The 16,253-nt window shown below is 27.6% G+C and overlaps 1 protein-coding gene across 4 annotated transcripts in view; it reads left to right on the forward strand.

Annotated features, from left to right (window-relative positions):
• tim (timeless) overlaps positions 1-16,253 on the forward strand; it is a 119,072-nt gene that overhangs the window by 85,240 nt on the left and 17,579 nt on the right. For all 4 annotated transcript variants that reach the window (XM_071187525.2, XM_087154801.1, XM_071187526.2 and 1 more), the window contains 3 exons: positions 3,140-3,208; positions 5,042-5,213; positions 6,021-6,065. In XM_071187525.2, the coding sequence (XP_071043626.2) occupies positions 3,140-3,208; positions 5,042-5,213; positions 6,021-6,065 (286 nt within the window). The remainder of the gene's footprint in view (positions 1-3,139; positions 3,209-5,041; positions 5,214-6,020; positions 6,066-16,253) is intronic.

Here is a 16,253-nt window from a genome sequence, read left to right on the forward strand (position 1 = left end):
TTCAAACTGACTTAGCTGTTATAGAATCAACACTATGGTTCAAAGCCATTTATATTCCACCATAAAATATTCCAAAATTTCATACAGTCTTATTAAATTATTAATAAAAATAAGTTACTTCATTTATTTTTTTATTTCTGTAAAATGCAAAAGAAATGAGTTTATTTGCTTTGAACTGTCTTAATTGTCCCTTCGTTGTGTTACTGTTCTTCAGATTAGACTCATAGCCCGAAAAATATTGTCATTTCCACCCTTGCTTTCGTCAAAAGATTCACGTGTTTGCAAAAGGGGACCCTTAAAATACTTTCTGATTATATTAAAATTTTACTAATCCTTAATTAACATTTAATTGAGCTTTTTTTTAACATTGGTTATTTTGACAGATATTTAATTGAACATTGCAAATAATATTGAAATAGTTATTTTTTTTAATTTCTTGACATTTTGATGCAATAGTGGACCCTTAAGACATATTTGAATTATTCTGAAATTCAGTATTATTTGACTCGTTCATAAAGAGCTCTGATTTAACGAAAACCCTGATTTAATGAGCAAATCCAAAATGCTTGGATAGTACAATGTTAAGCCTATTGGAACATAACTTTCTTTAAACGAGCAAACCCCAGTTTTAGGGAGCAATTTTTTGTGATTAATCAAATTTCTACATACTTTCACCTCTCCAGTAGTTAATCTCTACTTGGAAAAATTTCTTTAACATTCCAAAGACAACTGAAAGTTAGGATAAGCCAACTAAATGTCATAAAATTTGGTATTTTAATGTCATTTACTGCAGTGATTAGACAAACATAAAAAAAGAGAATAACTTGATTTTATGATCCAAGTTGATGACAATTCCTTAGCATCTGCTTACTTTTCTGCTTCAATGTCCTAACTAATTACAGTGGTAACGAAATAACAATTAAGATCAGCAATAATACTTTTTAATGTTGTCAATACCGTATCAAAATTATTTTAAATCAAATTTATTAAAACAAGTATAGAGAATAACATGAGATTTATCACCATTTTAAATAAATCTTCCCAATTTAAAAAAGAATTCTATGCTTGTTCCCCTCGTATTGAAAAAAACGTGATGAAGAGAGTTACAAAGGTTAATTGAGTATCCTGCCAATACATGTAGGCATCCTTATTTTCTTTTTTGTATTTTTACAATTTTAACACCAATCTGAAGGGACAATAACAAAGTTATAAAAAGTCCACATTTGAAGAAAAAAATAAATACTGTCATTTATTTATACCATAGTAGTTTTTAATTATTCCTTATCTCGGAGTTTTCTTGGACAGAACATCAGCAATCTTTTTTTTTAAAAAAAAGAAATTTTAAAATTTATTTAAATGTTTCCTACTCACTAAATGGAACTTAAATACACGTACCAAAATGTAAGTTGAATTTGTTTTTGAAACTACTTCATTATTTTTTATATGTTGATAGTACCAAAATGACCTAAGTATGATGGCTTATACTTAATTTTATGTTAACCCATCTGGTACTTAGAACAACTGACAAAAAAAAAGGATGTTAACGTCATGTGGTTTTTATGGGCTTGTAATCGTCAGCAGAGTTTCAAGCTGGGAATTCTTTAACATCCTCTGCATAGTACTGATGTAGCACAGCAAATCCAAAATTCACCTTATTTTTTGATACACCTTTGTCAATCAACAAGTTAGTTGAATCCCAAATCTTCTAAAACGGAATGTAAGTATTTTAATATTGACCTAATACGTAAGTTCAGTTTTTAAATTTTCTATCGAAATTTTTTTTAAAATTAATTTTTGGAATCTCTGAACTTATATATGTGATGTATCAGAAAAATTATATACAGTGAAACCTCCGTTAAGCGGACATTCATGGGACCAAAAAATTTGTCTGTTTATGAGAGTTGTTCGATTACGGGAAGTGTACCCTAATAACGAAATTTAACACCGTGAATTGTTTTTAGAATATTTTCAAAGAAGTAGAAATAATTAAATAATATCTACAAGGATACTATAAATATCTACAAGAATATTTATTAAACTATAAGAAAGATAAAAAAGAATATATAAAGAAGTTTGATATAAATACATAATTATGGATGTAGCTACAGATAAATAAATAAATAAATATAATTTTCCTATTAGCATAGATACTCAAGTTAGACATATGATACCGAATAGGAGCTTTCTGTCCTCAGTCCGTTTCAGTTATGTATTAGCTTTACATCCCCTTACACCTACTTATCATTTGATAGGGAACATGGTTAATACCTTCTTGAAAAAAAACCTCCATTGATTCACAGCAAAAAAAGTAATGCATACCTGTAAGTCAGGAGGACCTATGGAGTTGATTATTCACAACTGATCAGCTATCAAGTGTCTGAATAAATGTTTCATTTATATAAACACCTCAACAAATACTTCTGCTCTCTTTTTTTTACCCCAGTTGTGTTAAATACAATCTTCAAATTGATAAGAAAATTAAAAAAAATTTCAATGGGGAAGAAGTATTGAGAGATGTCATTTCAACTCGAGGGATCTCATAACCTGTGTGGTCCAGATGAAAAGATGCCGATGTCAGAATTATTTCAGGAGTGCAGTACCGTTTTCTCTCCTTTCTTTTCAAAGATAAGGCAAAGTGACAGGAGAAAGATTGATTTTTCAGTGGTGAAATAGCCTAACAATATTTTTAGTTATGGATAAGGCAAAAAATTTTATTTACATGCTTTAAAAATGGTGAAAAGTTGCATTTTTTTAGCTTGCAATTTAACGTAAAAATAGATCCTTTTTCAAATTTAGAAAAAGTAGTGTCTGGCTTGTAGAGATAGAAAACAACGTTTCAGGACCAAAATGACTGACCGCGTCCGGTTACGGGAGTGTCCGCTTTGCGGAGAATGTACATAATGGTTTATTCATAGAAGATTCTCGGGGAATTAAAAATATGTCCGTATTGAGAGGCGTCCGTCTTGCAGGAGTGTCCATAACAGGAGGTTTCACTGTATTTATTTTTACCTTTTATGTTGAACTAAAATATCTTTGTTGAACAAAGTTGAATCCTCCTGTAGTTAATTTCTTAATTTTGAATTATTAAATTTTTTAAATAATTTTTCTACCCATTTTAAAGTTATATGTTTGTGTTTAGATTCTGAGTAAGCTGCAGATAAAAGGATTTGTTTCAGTTGAAAAACTCAAGTTATTGAAGGAAAAAATGGTAACTATTATTTTTGGTATATTTATAAATTACAATAAGCAACATTCCAAATATTCTCCATATTACAAAGTCTTAGGATAAATAATCTTTTGAAGTTTATCTTTCCAATTTTAATCATTTTTGTAAGAAAGTTGCAATTGAGTTTCAGTATAACCAATTCGCTCTCCTCTTTTCATGTTCCCAGTTTGAGAAAAATTTGCCTGATTCATTCTGCTTATCAGTAGAATTCTTTATAAATCATTCCATATTCTCACTTCAAATACTCCTTCAATGACATGTTAAAACTTTTTGTTTTATTAAAAGTAAAAATTATATAGATTAAAAATTTTGTAACTTTTACTTGAATAACAGTAAAAATGCTGTTTCTCCATGTAACAAAATTTTCTCTATAGTGATTTTTTTTTATCTGAAACTGTCAAAATTATCAGTTAGCAATTTTTAATAAAAGGAGTCTTGACATAGATTCAAACATGAATTTTTTTAAAAATAGAAATGAGCTTTTTCATATAGTTCCATTTTCGTTAATCATCATTCTTGTCATCTTGTAAATCTAATTGCATAACAATCATGACAAAAAATTTTATAAATGTCCACATAAAAGAAAATTCGGTGAGCAAAAACAACATTAGTTTCTAATGAAGGGCAGATGCATTTCAGTTTGATTTGACAAATAGTTGATTTTTGATGGTTTTAAATTTTTTTTTTTCGCTTTCATTGGTTTCCATATTGTTTAGTTAAAGTCTAATAACCTTTCTTTTAATTTAAATGTTAATTTGCAGCCCCTTATGAGAACAGGTTTTTACTTCATTCCTTGTTCTAAAATAAACCATATTTTAAAATGAACCTTCATTTCTTATTTCGAAATAAGCAAATATGTATATTAAAGTTAGTCATTATGGAACACCCTGTATAAATTACACATATCGCTACCATGAGTAAAAAAAATTTTATTAAAAATATGGATTTTGTTTTGGAATTAGACATTTTTACAGACGCAACTTTAAAGCCAAGCAATAAGAAAATATATTTGACAATTTCCAAAAGATTTTAGTAAAGTTAGGAAATTAATATAAGCAAAAAAAATTTTTAAAAAGCCATTTAAATCTAACAAATGACTAGTGAGTAAAACGGTACTGAAAACATAGAAATATTTTTGATTGCCTCATGAAACTTAAAGGTGTTTCTAAAAACCATGTTTCAACTGCTCTCTGTTTTCTCAAGAAATCCAAATAAATATTTTGTTGTTTTCACATGAGTCTTCTTTTCTAATGATTCTTTAGATTGGGATAAAGTTTTTTATTCGTTTAAATATTGATTTGTGAGCCCTATTGTGTTTTTTACTTCATCTTAGACATGGATTTTGAAATTATATATTAACATGTTGAGCATTTTTTTGGAAATCCCCTTACTCACACTGATTAGAACTCATAGTGTTGTATAGCATTGTAAGGTGTACTACTAACAGATTGAAATAAATAAAAATTAGGTAATTTTTAACTAATTTTTCATTAATTTCTTTAAATGATGTAAAATTTTTTACTTTTATATCATATATTAAACTGCTAGTCCTCCATAACAGACATGGTCTAAGCAGAAAGTTCTATGTCAGTCACGAATGACTGGTGTGGCACTGAACAAGTTAAAGGGGGGTTTTTTTGTTGATAATATTACATACCTTATACAATGCAGATACTCTATATATTTTTAAAGCGCAAAAGTTCAACAATGTACTAGGCAATGTATATAAAAGAAAACAAATTTATAAAAATGATATATTTTGTTCAAAGATAGTATTGCTTTGTATATATGTATATTTGTAATATTTTAAAACAGAAGGCAGCTCAAGATTCAAAACTTGAAGCTATACCAAATGAAGATCTTTCTCAAATCTCAATTTTTGACGATGATGTAACACTTCTTTTACGAACATTAGTGCAAGCTGGTGAAAGGCAGCATCTGATTTGGCTTCAAGATGTCCTTCTTGAAACTTGTTATGTTAAGTTAGGTATGTTCTGTTTTACAAACTTTTTGTCAGCTGAAGCTTCAAAACCTAAATGAATCAATCATATTCTGCAAATATTACTCAACTATTCCTTGAAATTACCTACTATTACAGCTCTATGATTTGTAGCCAACATTTTCTATGCTGATAATGAAATTTGTGCAAAACTTTTAAATTAAAAAAATTAGCATTTTCTTCTTAAAAGAAATCATTTGTTCTTTTAACTTTTTAATATTCTAAAAATTACTCCATTCTTGCATTGTTAAAAAAATTGTAATTTTCATCAGAAGAAAAAATCTCTTTAAATTGGCATTTTTTTGAACTTAAAAAAATTCTTACTTACACGAATCTCATGTTTTGCTAACACTCATAGCAAAAGGATTTGAGAATTGAGTAACTTTTTGACTGTCTCAAATCCAAACTATATTTTTAACTAAAATTTAAACGCTTTTAGTTAAGTTCACAAGTACCAAACGTTTTTGTTTCACTGCCATTTTCTATCACCGTATCATTTTAGATTGTTTTGTATTTTCGTTGCTTAAAAACAGTTTATTAAAACTCTAAAAACTATTTTATTTTTGAATCTTATTTTACTTCAGCTTTCCAAGGAAGAGAACAATAGCATTTTTTAAAAATGAAGCTTACCGTGGATTTAATAAGTCATAAAAATGTTAAAACTCAGAAAAAAACTATGGTCAAAGTTGCCGAAAATATAAAATACTAATTGAGATAATTTATCAACCCTTCTTTGTTACTAAGTAGTTGTTTTTTTTTTACAAATGCAGATTTTAATGTTATTTTCTTCGATAGGTTTGAATGAGGATGCAGCAGAATCTATTGTTCTCCATTCTATAAGTAAGTAAAAAGTTACAATAATGTATACATATATATTATAATGTTGAGAAAACATGGAAAAAATTACGGAATAATGAAAAAAAGAAAGAATAAAAATGAATAAAAACACAGAAAGAGAAGATATAATCTTTTCATCAGCTTACACAACTATATCGGCAAAAAAGAGTGCTTTCTAATATTGTATCTATATAGCCAAAACAAAATATATCAATACAATAGTGTAAGCAGCACTCAAAAAAATGTTTGAAACAAAATAAAATAGAACACATTGAGTAATAAATATGACGCATAAACAGAAAATAAAATGTGAAGAAAACAGAACAAAACATAAAACGAAGTCTATAAAGCGAGTAATGAATTCAAATGAACTTACACGAACGGGAAAATTTTTAAGAAGGATTTAAAATATTTTTTGACCAGATTGCCAGATTACAAAATATGAAAACAGAACCGCAAATTGAGTTGAAATTGAAAATAGAGGGGTTTTGTTTTATAGTGTGTTATAACTGCAATACTGAAGCGTGTTTGATTTGTTAGTTTCCAAGGATGGGCCAAAAATGGATGTGCGCAAGGTGATATTATACTGGATAATTTAATTAACATTTATGGCAGTTTTTAATAGCCTGAAAGTATATAAGGAAATATAGGTAGAGGCAGAACAAGAAATTCCCCAGAAAATCAGAGATATTAACTCATTTACTTATGCAGGGGTGCCACTCTAAAAAAATTTCAAGACTGAACTCATTTTTTGACCAAATAATACTGTCTAGCATTGTTTACCAAACTTTTAGAAATTTATAGCACACTGACACCAAAATTTACCTTTCCTTGTTATTAGCCTATTAAATCAATAATTTGATTATTTCTTCTAATTTTTTATTTTATGTTTTTTTAACAAACAAAACGAAAATAACAGCCAACCTTGTATATTTTTTAACAACCTGAAACCATTCGTATTCCTGTTTTTCACTTCACCATTACTTATTTTTTGCTCTAGCACTATAATTCTTTCTTTTTTAAAAAAATAATCTTGATTTAACTTTGACCAGCATGACGATAGGTTATGGTGGAGGAAGCAAATTAGAGCAGACTTAGATTCATTAATAGTACAAAATTTAATTATACAAGTAGATAAAGTTCAGACAATCCCATTTGTCAAGACTTTAAAGAATGAGATTTAGTGAAGCTGACAAAAAGAAGATAAATTAAAGTCCTGACATCAATACCATATCATATGTTTTCATTAAGATAGAATATTTTTTTATTTCGACAAAAAAAAAATTACAAAATTTCTAATGAAAAAAAAAAAAAAAGAAAATTTTTTTTAATTGATAGAATTTATTAGTCTATTGAATTTTCTCAAGACTGATTTCAGTCCCTAGGACTGAAAAGTGGCACCCATGCTTATGTTACCTATGTGTGACACAAAAACCTGTGTCAGAAAACTGGAAAAATCAAAGCATATGATATTTATCGATAAAACAATTTCTTTTTTAGACAGATCTATGACATTTAATACTTAAAGGTTTTGATTTTAGCTTCAATTCATAAAGTAGTGCTAAAACTATTATACTTAAATATTCAACGATAAGAACAGGAGAACTGAATTTATATTAAAGACGCAAAATAAAAGTCATAATTGTAGATCAACTATCATAATTACACAGATGTACAGTCCGCAAAAAAAAAACGAATCACCCTGAATAACTTTCGTTGTAATGATCGGATTTTCACGAACTAAGTGTCAATCTTAATGGTGTTTGGGGGTGACCTCAAATATGCTAATTAATTAGAGCTAACTATTAATTAAGTTACGAAATCAGACACAAAAACGTACTTTCTCTGAATAAACTTATTTTTTTTTTTACATATTTGGAATCTAGACACTTGAATTAGGGGGGGTAGACAAAATTTAAAAAAAAATTGGGTGGTAAATTGGGCCGCAATAAAGGTTTATATATTTGGCGATAGTCCAGAGAACCGCCAAAAAAAGTCGCCTATGCAAATAAATAGTTTAAGATAACCCATTGACTAATTCAAAAGAGGAGTGCTTAGTTTTACTAGGTTGCTACGCAACCAAGCTTTGATAGTTAAAAAATTGAAATAATGTTCAGTGATTGCTCGGAGAGGTTTAATTTATTGTTAATAGAAAATATCTCGAAGTTTCTTGGCAATAAACAATTTTTTTTAGGGGATTTCTGTCCAAAAAGCAAAAAAAAAATTATTTTAATCTCCTTTGAAAAGTAAATTTGAATCGATTTATAAATTATTTATGATAGTTTTTAGAATTTAAATACATGAACTTTTTATCTGATATTATTTAGATTACACTGTTTTTACTATATTTATTCCAGGATTTTATACTAAAATCAAATGAACATAACTTATTATAGCTATATGCAAAATTTTAGGGATAATCATTTTTACAGCTTTAATCGAGTCTTCTAGGCAAGAAAGTTTGAAGGAAAAAAAAAGTGCTTGATAATAATTCTAACGCACATTCACAAGGTTTTTTATAATTTACCATATTTCTTTTTTCTATAACTCAATGAATTGCTGAATGTTTAGTGGCATTTTAAAAAGATTGAAATATGTTATGTTTAAGAATAAGATATTGAAATAATATGTTGCATGTTGTAAGATTCATTGTTTAAAAAATCTCTTCATTCTACTAGATATTTAGGTTACATCGTTTTCTTTGGATAAAGATGATTAGAAAATAGCATCCTCATGATTCGATACATTCTGAAACTTATACGTTCGCAAATTCACCATAAAATGTCGCACAGCATATTCTTCATTTACGATTAGCTACATTTACCACCAAATACTGCTACTATGGTTATTTTTGTTTTCTTATATATATCTGATGCTCTCTTTTTAAACAGAGCTCGTAAGATCCTTAAGATACTGAAATGGGGGCACAAAAACTTAAAAGATAAAATATTTAATTTCATTAACTCAAAATATCTGGTGTCAAAATGTTAATTTTTAAGTTAAATATAACTTTTACAATATTGATGTTCTTACGTTTTTAAAGACCACATGAATCCTGATAAAATATTAAAATGCATATGTTTACTTTAACGAGTGTAAAATCCTTATCAAAATAATGATCAAGATCCAAATGTAAAGCAGTATAATTGACGATAAAAACTCAAATGGCTTCAAAACATATGAAGAGGGAAGTAAAAGTCGACATGTTTCGGATTTCAAATATAACCGCCCATTCTCAAGACTTGTCAGGCTTGGATAACTTGTGACTTTTATTATTGGACGCTCAAAACATGTCTATTTTTATTATCATCTATTATTTTTTTATATTTCCGATTCAGTTTCTTGGGATTATCCATTTAGTGACACAACATATTAAATTATTACTCTCGATATTAAAATAAGTTTTACATATGTAATAGGCACAGGTTCTTAGATTGAAAAAATAATAATTCACTACTTTGGTATAGGTACTACTTTGGATTTGGTACTTTGGTATATTAGATCAATGCAGTAAAAAAATATTTTTTTTGTTGTTGCAAGCCTTAACATTTTAATTTAAGGTCATTAAAAAATTCCGTTTACAATTGAAATTTCAAAAGTCGAATGTGAAAATGGAATGTCCCCTAGTACCAGGAATCGAAATTAAATAGTTACAAGGACAACTTTTTTTAAACAAGTTAGCGTTTCCGTCCTACTCGAAGTTGTTTGAAAAGGTATTTTTTATATATCGATTCCAAAGTTTATTCTACATATATTTCAGGGTATACTTTCGGAGTATTTCGATCGAGTTTAATTTTACACCCTTATTTGCTTAAAATTATTAAATAATTTACTTAAAATAAATTATTCAAGCTACATGATTTAATGCATTTATCGTATAATAATAAACGGAGCTTCCAACGCATATCCTTAACCTTAATACCGCTATCATTAAATAAATGGAATAAGCTTAGATAAATAATAAAAGTTAATTTTTCTCTCGTTTTAATTTTCAAGGAATAATATGTTTCGATCAAACAGATTTCATTCTGGAAATAGCAAAATTATTGAGTAGGTCCCTTGGAGCAATATCATTCTTATCCTCTTTTGACGAAACATAGGAAAAATTAGTTTTCACAGTTTCTGTAAAAGTATGTTAGCCTACTTGCCACGTTTTTTTTTAAATTTTTTTTTATTAAAATAAGTTCGGAAATTGTGTATTTTTTATAGCACTTTTTTTAAAAATCAGATGACTCTAAAATTGGCACAGCTTCGGAATCCTTAAATATTTCAATTTTTAGTATTTCCTGCTTAACAAAATAAGGCATTTTCCTGATAATAAATTATACTACAATAATATCTTGGAAATCATGCTAAAGTAAAAAATTAAACAAAATAGCTTAGTATATTATCAGAAAAAAAAATCTACTTGGTATCATAAAGAGTAAAAGATGTAATGAAATAATTAGTGAATCACACGTGATCAGATAATTAAAAATTTAATTTCACAACCAAGATAGTAGGACGACATTTAAGATACTAAGATATTTTAAGACACTAAAAAAATTGGCTACGTATTCCACAGCTGTTCGGTATCTTTATCCTCTTTGTAGTGACTTATAAAACATCAACACTATTTTAGATAATCTAAGTTGAAGTCACAAGAAACAAAAAAAAAAAAAGACAATCAATAATTTATATTCTTTTTTCAAAAAAAATATTTTGCTAAGTAAATAATCAGCTGTTTTGCCTTAAATAATTATAAACAGCTGAATGTTTTTAATTTCTTAACAAGGTATTATTCTTAGCTAGCAGACAATAATTCTTTTAAAAAAAACTTGAATATAATTTAAAAAGGAAACCTAAATTAAAGTTCTAAAAACATTAATAGTATATTAATGAAGAAATAATAAACGTAAAATGGTAAAGAATAAGATTTTTAAAATGTTAAAATTTAATTAAATAGTTGGTAAAATAGTTCTGCGAAACACTTCCGGAAATTTCTTTTAAGATTAGGATGATATAGGGTAAACCAACAAATGAAGGAGCATTTCATAGATATTTCTTTGAAATAAGATTTTAAACGTTTTAATTTAGATTGATTGGTAACAGTAGCTTACTACCTAACAATAGGAAGTCATCTAACAATGCATTTAGTTACCTGGTCTTTGAGTCTTCTCTGGAAAAAGTTTTGAATTTGTTAGTATCTGTTCAACGCCTTGTTTCTTTGACAAAATTATAAGGTCAGTGTTTGTTGTTATCCGTTTAAACTACAATTAATTGCATATAATAATGCTTTTTTTTCTCATTGTGAAGAAAAGAATTCAAAATATGGTCATTGAAGTTACGTTTCATTTATTTTAAGCATCATAACATAAGCAAGTACTGAGATTAGGGGGTGTTTATTAACTGGATTACCGAACGATGAAAAACCAATGAATAAACAAGTGTTCCTTTACTGGGATTTTTTCAAGTTAATAAAAATAAAAGAAAATTTTAATTTTCTTGTACCTTTTGTCATATTATAAATCAAAATTATGCTAAAAATAAAAAAAAACAACTTCTAACCAGTGAAGGAACAGGCATGTTCCTTCACTGAGAATAGATTTCCCAGTGAATGAATAGTATGTGTGAAATATGATTTTACATGGATAATTAGTAGTTCAGCGACATAGAGGACTCCTAAAATTCAGTTAAATGTTGTATGAATAGTTCCTATAACAATTTCATTTAAATATGCAAATTTAATTGCTAAATTTATTTAAAGAATTATAATAATAATTAATTTATTATTTATCTTTATAAATGTAGTGATTAGTTATTACATCATACCTTAGACACCTTAATAAACTATGTTTATTAACTAAATATAACAACTAAATATAATAATAAAAGCTTGAATGGAAAATTTCCTTGCAGGATTTTGTGCCAATAATTAGCTAAATTATTATCTTGTTGCCGTCTTTAATGTCCTAACGGAAACTGGTAGGAAAAATCCATTTAAAGGCAATTATCTAGGTGAAAAATGGATGAAGTTTTTTTTTAAGGCGACATCCACCGATAACTCAGTGCAATGCGAAGATAATTTCAAAAGGCAAAACTTCTCTTAGAGAATAATATTTAAAATACTGGTTTTAAGAACTTTTAGGAATTTGATTTTAGGAAAGTGATTGCATTTACAATGCGAATGAAACAAGAGTTGAATACTGCCCTTAAACGGGAAAAATCTTCGGCCTTAAAAATTATAAGGATTTATATTCTAAAGTACCTAGGAAAGAAAAAGTACCTCCATTGGTAGTTTTTCCTTACAGAAGAATTCGTTGAGATATTACAGAATCAGTCCCTGCTACATATTTCATTGGATAAAGCTATTCATGAAATGAAACGATGACCGCAGCAACATTTTACAAATGTATTGCAAATGTTTCTACCCATGGCTAATTAAAAATGCAATCAAATTCCATATTTTGCTTCTTCTGGATAGGTATAAATCTCATATCAATTTGATACTGAGCAAGTTTTGTTCCTCAAAACAAATTTTCTGGTTTAGTTTTCTACCTAATTCGTGGAAATCTCTCGTTAGATCTTGAAAACAAAAGAATTGTAAAACAATATGTCTAGAAAATTTTACATCCATTTTTAAATAAGATTTGAGGCATCAACTGATGAAGTTAAAATGCTTTTATGAAATGCGATATTTTTCCATTCGATGTAGAAAACGTTGACTGTAACAAATGCATGCAAAATAGACACCAAGAGTTAATGAGCAAGACAACTTATCAACAAAACACATGCTTTGAGAGTAACGATGCGCTATTTCTTCAGAAGCTTGAGAAGGAAATCTCAGAAGTTATGTTGCAAATTTTTAAAGGAACATTGGCAGAAAAGTTTAATCACCCAAATATCCAATAGCCTGTGCTTTTTTCAATATTGAAGAATTTATTTCAAAAAGAACAATTGTATAATCAAATTTTGGCTCTGAAGCTGAGACAACTAACATTAATAATGAAAGTATCTTGAAAACTGATTTTGAGATAAGTCCTCTAGAGGCATTGTTAGTTGCAAAAACAATTGGTTTTATAGGTAACTACTAGATATAAGTCAATGAGAGATGGGTTTTACTCAAACTTCGAAACTCATTTTTCTCATTTATTATCCAGTGAGGAATTCTGGAAATGGAACTGGAAAATCAAAAGAAATTTTGGAGATACATTTACATTGGCCCAAAATTTGGAAAAAAGAGGAAGGTTAAATCGAAAGAAAAAGAAATAAATTACTCATGACGAAGAGGAAAAAAAATACTTAAAAAGATTTTTAAAAAAAGCTTAAAAAATATGGGGAAAAGAGTAAACAAAAAGATGATCAAATTATAATAATAATAAAAACATCATCGGATTACACAATGATAAACATTCATAATTTAGAACGGACTATTAAACTGTGAGAAAAAAATGAAAAACATTTTTTTTAAATTATGTATTCAAACATATTTTACTTTCCATTCCATGACTGAAAAAAAAGTAATATTTTCCACATTAACTATGGTTATATGTCGTAATTCCAAGAAAAATCTTGTTTTTAGACATTTGTGTGGCCTATGGATTCCTAACTAGCATCAAACATTCTCAAAATTAAGTGTTCATTCACTGGAAAATTTAGTGTTTATTCACTGGTAAGAACTGTTCCTTCACTTGGTCATCTTACTACTTATCATTTAAACCACCAAAAGCTTAAAACAATATTATGTAAGTTATCTAACTTTATTTTACATAATTTGCATTTAATAACAAATATGTCGACACCATCATTTAGCTAAAATTACAAATTTTGAAATTTTTATGAATTTTTTTTAAAGGCAAGCTAAGCTTAAGTGTTCCTTCATTGTTTAGTTTACCCTATAAGATGTTGAGAAATTTGCGATGTTGTGAGAGATGTTTAAAAATGTTGACTACGTATTTTTATTAAAATTTATAAAATATATATTCAAGAAATTGATAAATATATTATTCCAAATCTATGCATACGTATGTATATTATTGAAATTGTATCAGTTATTGAAAAACAAAATAAGAAAAATAAAAAATAATCACATTAAATAAGCACAATCTGGTGTATTCTATCAGAAGCACGCTTTTTTAAAACTAGACATTTGTTGAATAAAGTGTTTTTCATTCAAAATTCTTTACTAAATTGGAAATAAATTATTAAATGACTAAAAAAGAAACATCGTATTTTATAGTGTGAAAGAAATAAAAATAAAAAGATTAGCAAACGATTATTAGCGAAAAAAATATGAATGAAATTTTGCGCTACGCGCGCGAAGTCAAGTTCCTCCCAAGTTTATCACATTTTAATATTTATCGCCCCAATCAGTTATTTCTTTATTGTCGCCAAATTATTTTTTTAAAAATAATTTATTTTAATTTTTCTCAGCTTCTAATAAATAAAAACAGTTGAAACTTTAGATTTTTCAATTGAAAAATATGTAGATTAATATGGTATAAAAAAATTCATACCTTATAATTCAATATTTTTTCATCCTCACTTTAATTAAATAATAAAATTAATAAATACTTATTAAAAATTATTTTTTGCATGAAATTAGCTTTGGGTAAATGAGTTTTATGAGTGGGTGCAAATTTTTTTCAATTGCTTCATTAGTTTTGAAAATATGACTGAAAACGCAAAAAGCGAAATTAACATTAAGGGGTACGAACTTTGAATCACTCTCCTGACCAAACTATGGGGACCACATTTCCCAGATTGCGGCTACCCCCTATATTTTGAAGATAAGAAATCCAAATATGTAAAAAAAATGCATGTTTATTCAGAGAAAGTACGTTTTTGTGTCTGATTTCGTAACTTAATTAATAGTTAGCACTAATTAATTAGCATATTTGAGGTCACCCCCCGGAACCATTAAGATTGACACTTAGTTCGTGAAAATCCGATCATTAGAACGAAAGTTACTCAGGGTGATTCGGTTTTTTTTTTTGCGGACTGTACATACAATCATAAATGAACAAAATTAACTAAATTTAAACAAAAATCGTATAAGAAGCAATTGAAAACTCCTATTTTATTTATAGTTTACAAAAATGACATTTCAAGTAGTTGCAAATAATAGTTTATAAAAATTATTTTAATATTAGCTCTTCATGAGCAGGTAAAATTTTTTTCCAGCCTAATATACGAGCGAATGAAATAAATTTTTGAAAAGAAAAGAAATAGAATTATAATCAGTAGTTTTTGTCTACATCATAGTGTTTTTACTATATCATACTATGTTAAAATCGATGCAAACTTTATATGTTTAAATTCTTGAATCACATTTAATATTGGAGTTTAGGTAAAAGCACTTTTATATTCTTTGGAGTAAAATTTTTATACGTAAATCTTAATTATGAAATTCAGTAGTTGACAACACATGCTGAAATTTAATTTTTTAATAAGCAGGAGGGTTCCTAACGGTTCCTAACAGTATTTGATTTAAAATATTTAATAAGAAATTGTGCAGCGACATAGCACGCATAGATATATAAAAAACATTCAAACTTTAATAAAATAAAACAATGCAATTTATTGTCACAAGCTAAAAATATTGGACCGGAGTTTGTTTACATTTAAATGCAAATGAAATATAATTGTGGTCACCAGTTAAAATATTGGATCAAAATCTAAATTAAAAATGAAAATAATAATTGTTCTTTATTTACAATAAGAAGCCATGTAGCAATTTTTACATTATGAACTTGTAAATAAAGCATATCTAATCAATGTCCAAAAACTTAAATCTCTGAGAGATCCAAAAACTGGATCTGCGTTCGATATTAAGTATAATTTTAAACATCTCTCAGACATTCTATAAACATCCAAATATCCATATCAATAGTAAAAGTCCAAGAGATATCCAAAATATCTATATCTCTAGAACTGAATGTCTCTATAATATCCAAATAATCATATCCTCCAGATATCCAAAATGTCCAAATCTATAGACTTAAGACTTATTTAGATATCTATAAGAAATCGGTCACATATCCGTATATCCACTGGGTACTTGGATATGTGACAGACATGTTTGGATATCCCTGGGATGTTAGTGTATTTCAATTTATTTTTGCAAAGTTTATTCTGACCCATTAAAAATATGCTCTACATGTCTGTTGACCCGTTAGTTAGGAGAAACTGTCAGTGGCAATGTTGCTGTGT

The sequence above is a fragment of the Parasteatoda tepidariorum genome, chromosome 11, assembly GCF_982258835.1.
Source record: "Parasteatoda tepidariorum strain Cologne lab strain chromosome 11, Ptep-v5.0, whole genome shotgun sequence".
NCBI lineage: Eukaryota > Metazoa > Arthropoda > Arachnida > Araneae > Theridiidae > Parasteatoda > Parasteatoda tepidariorum.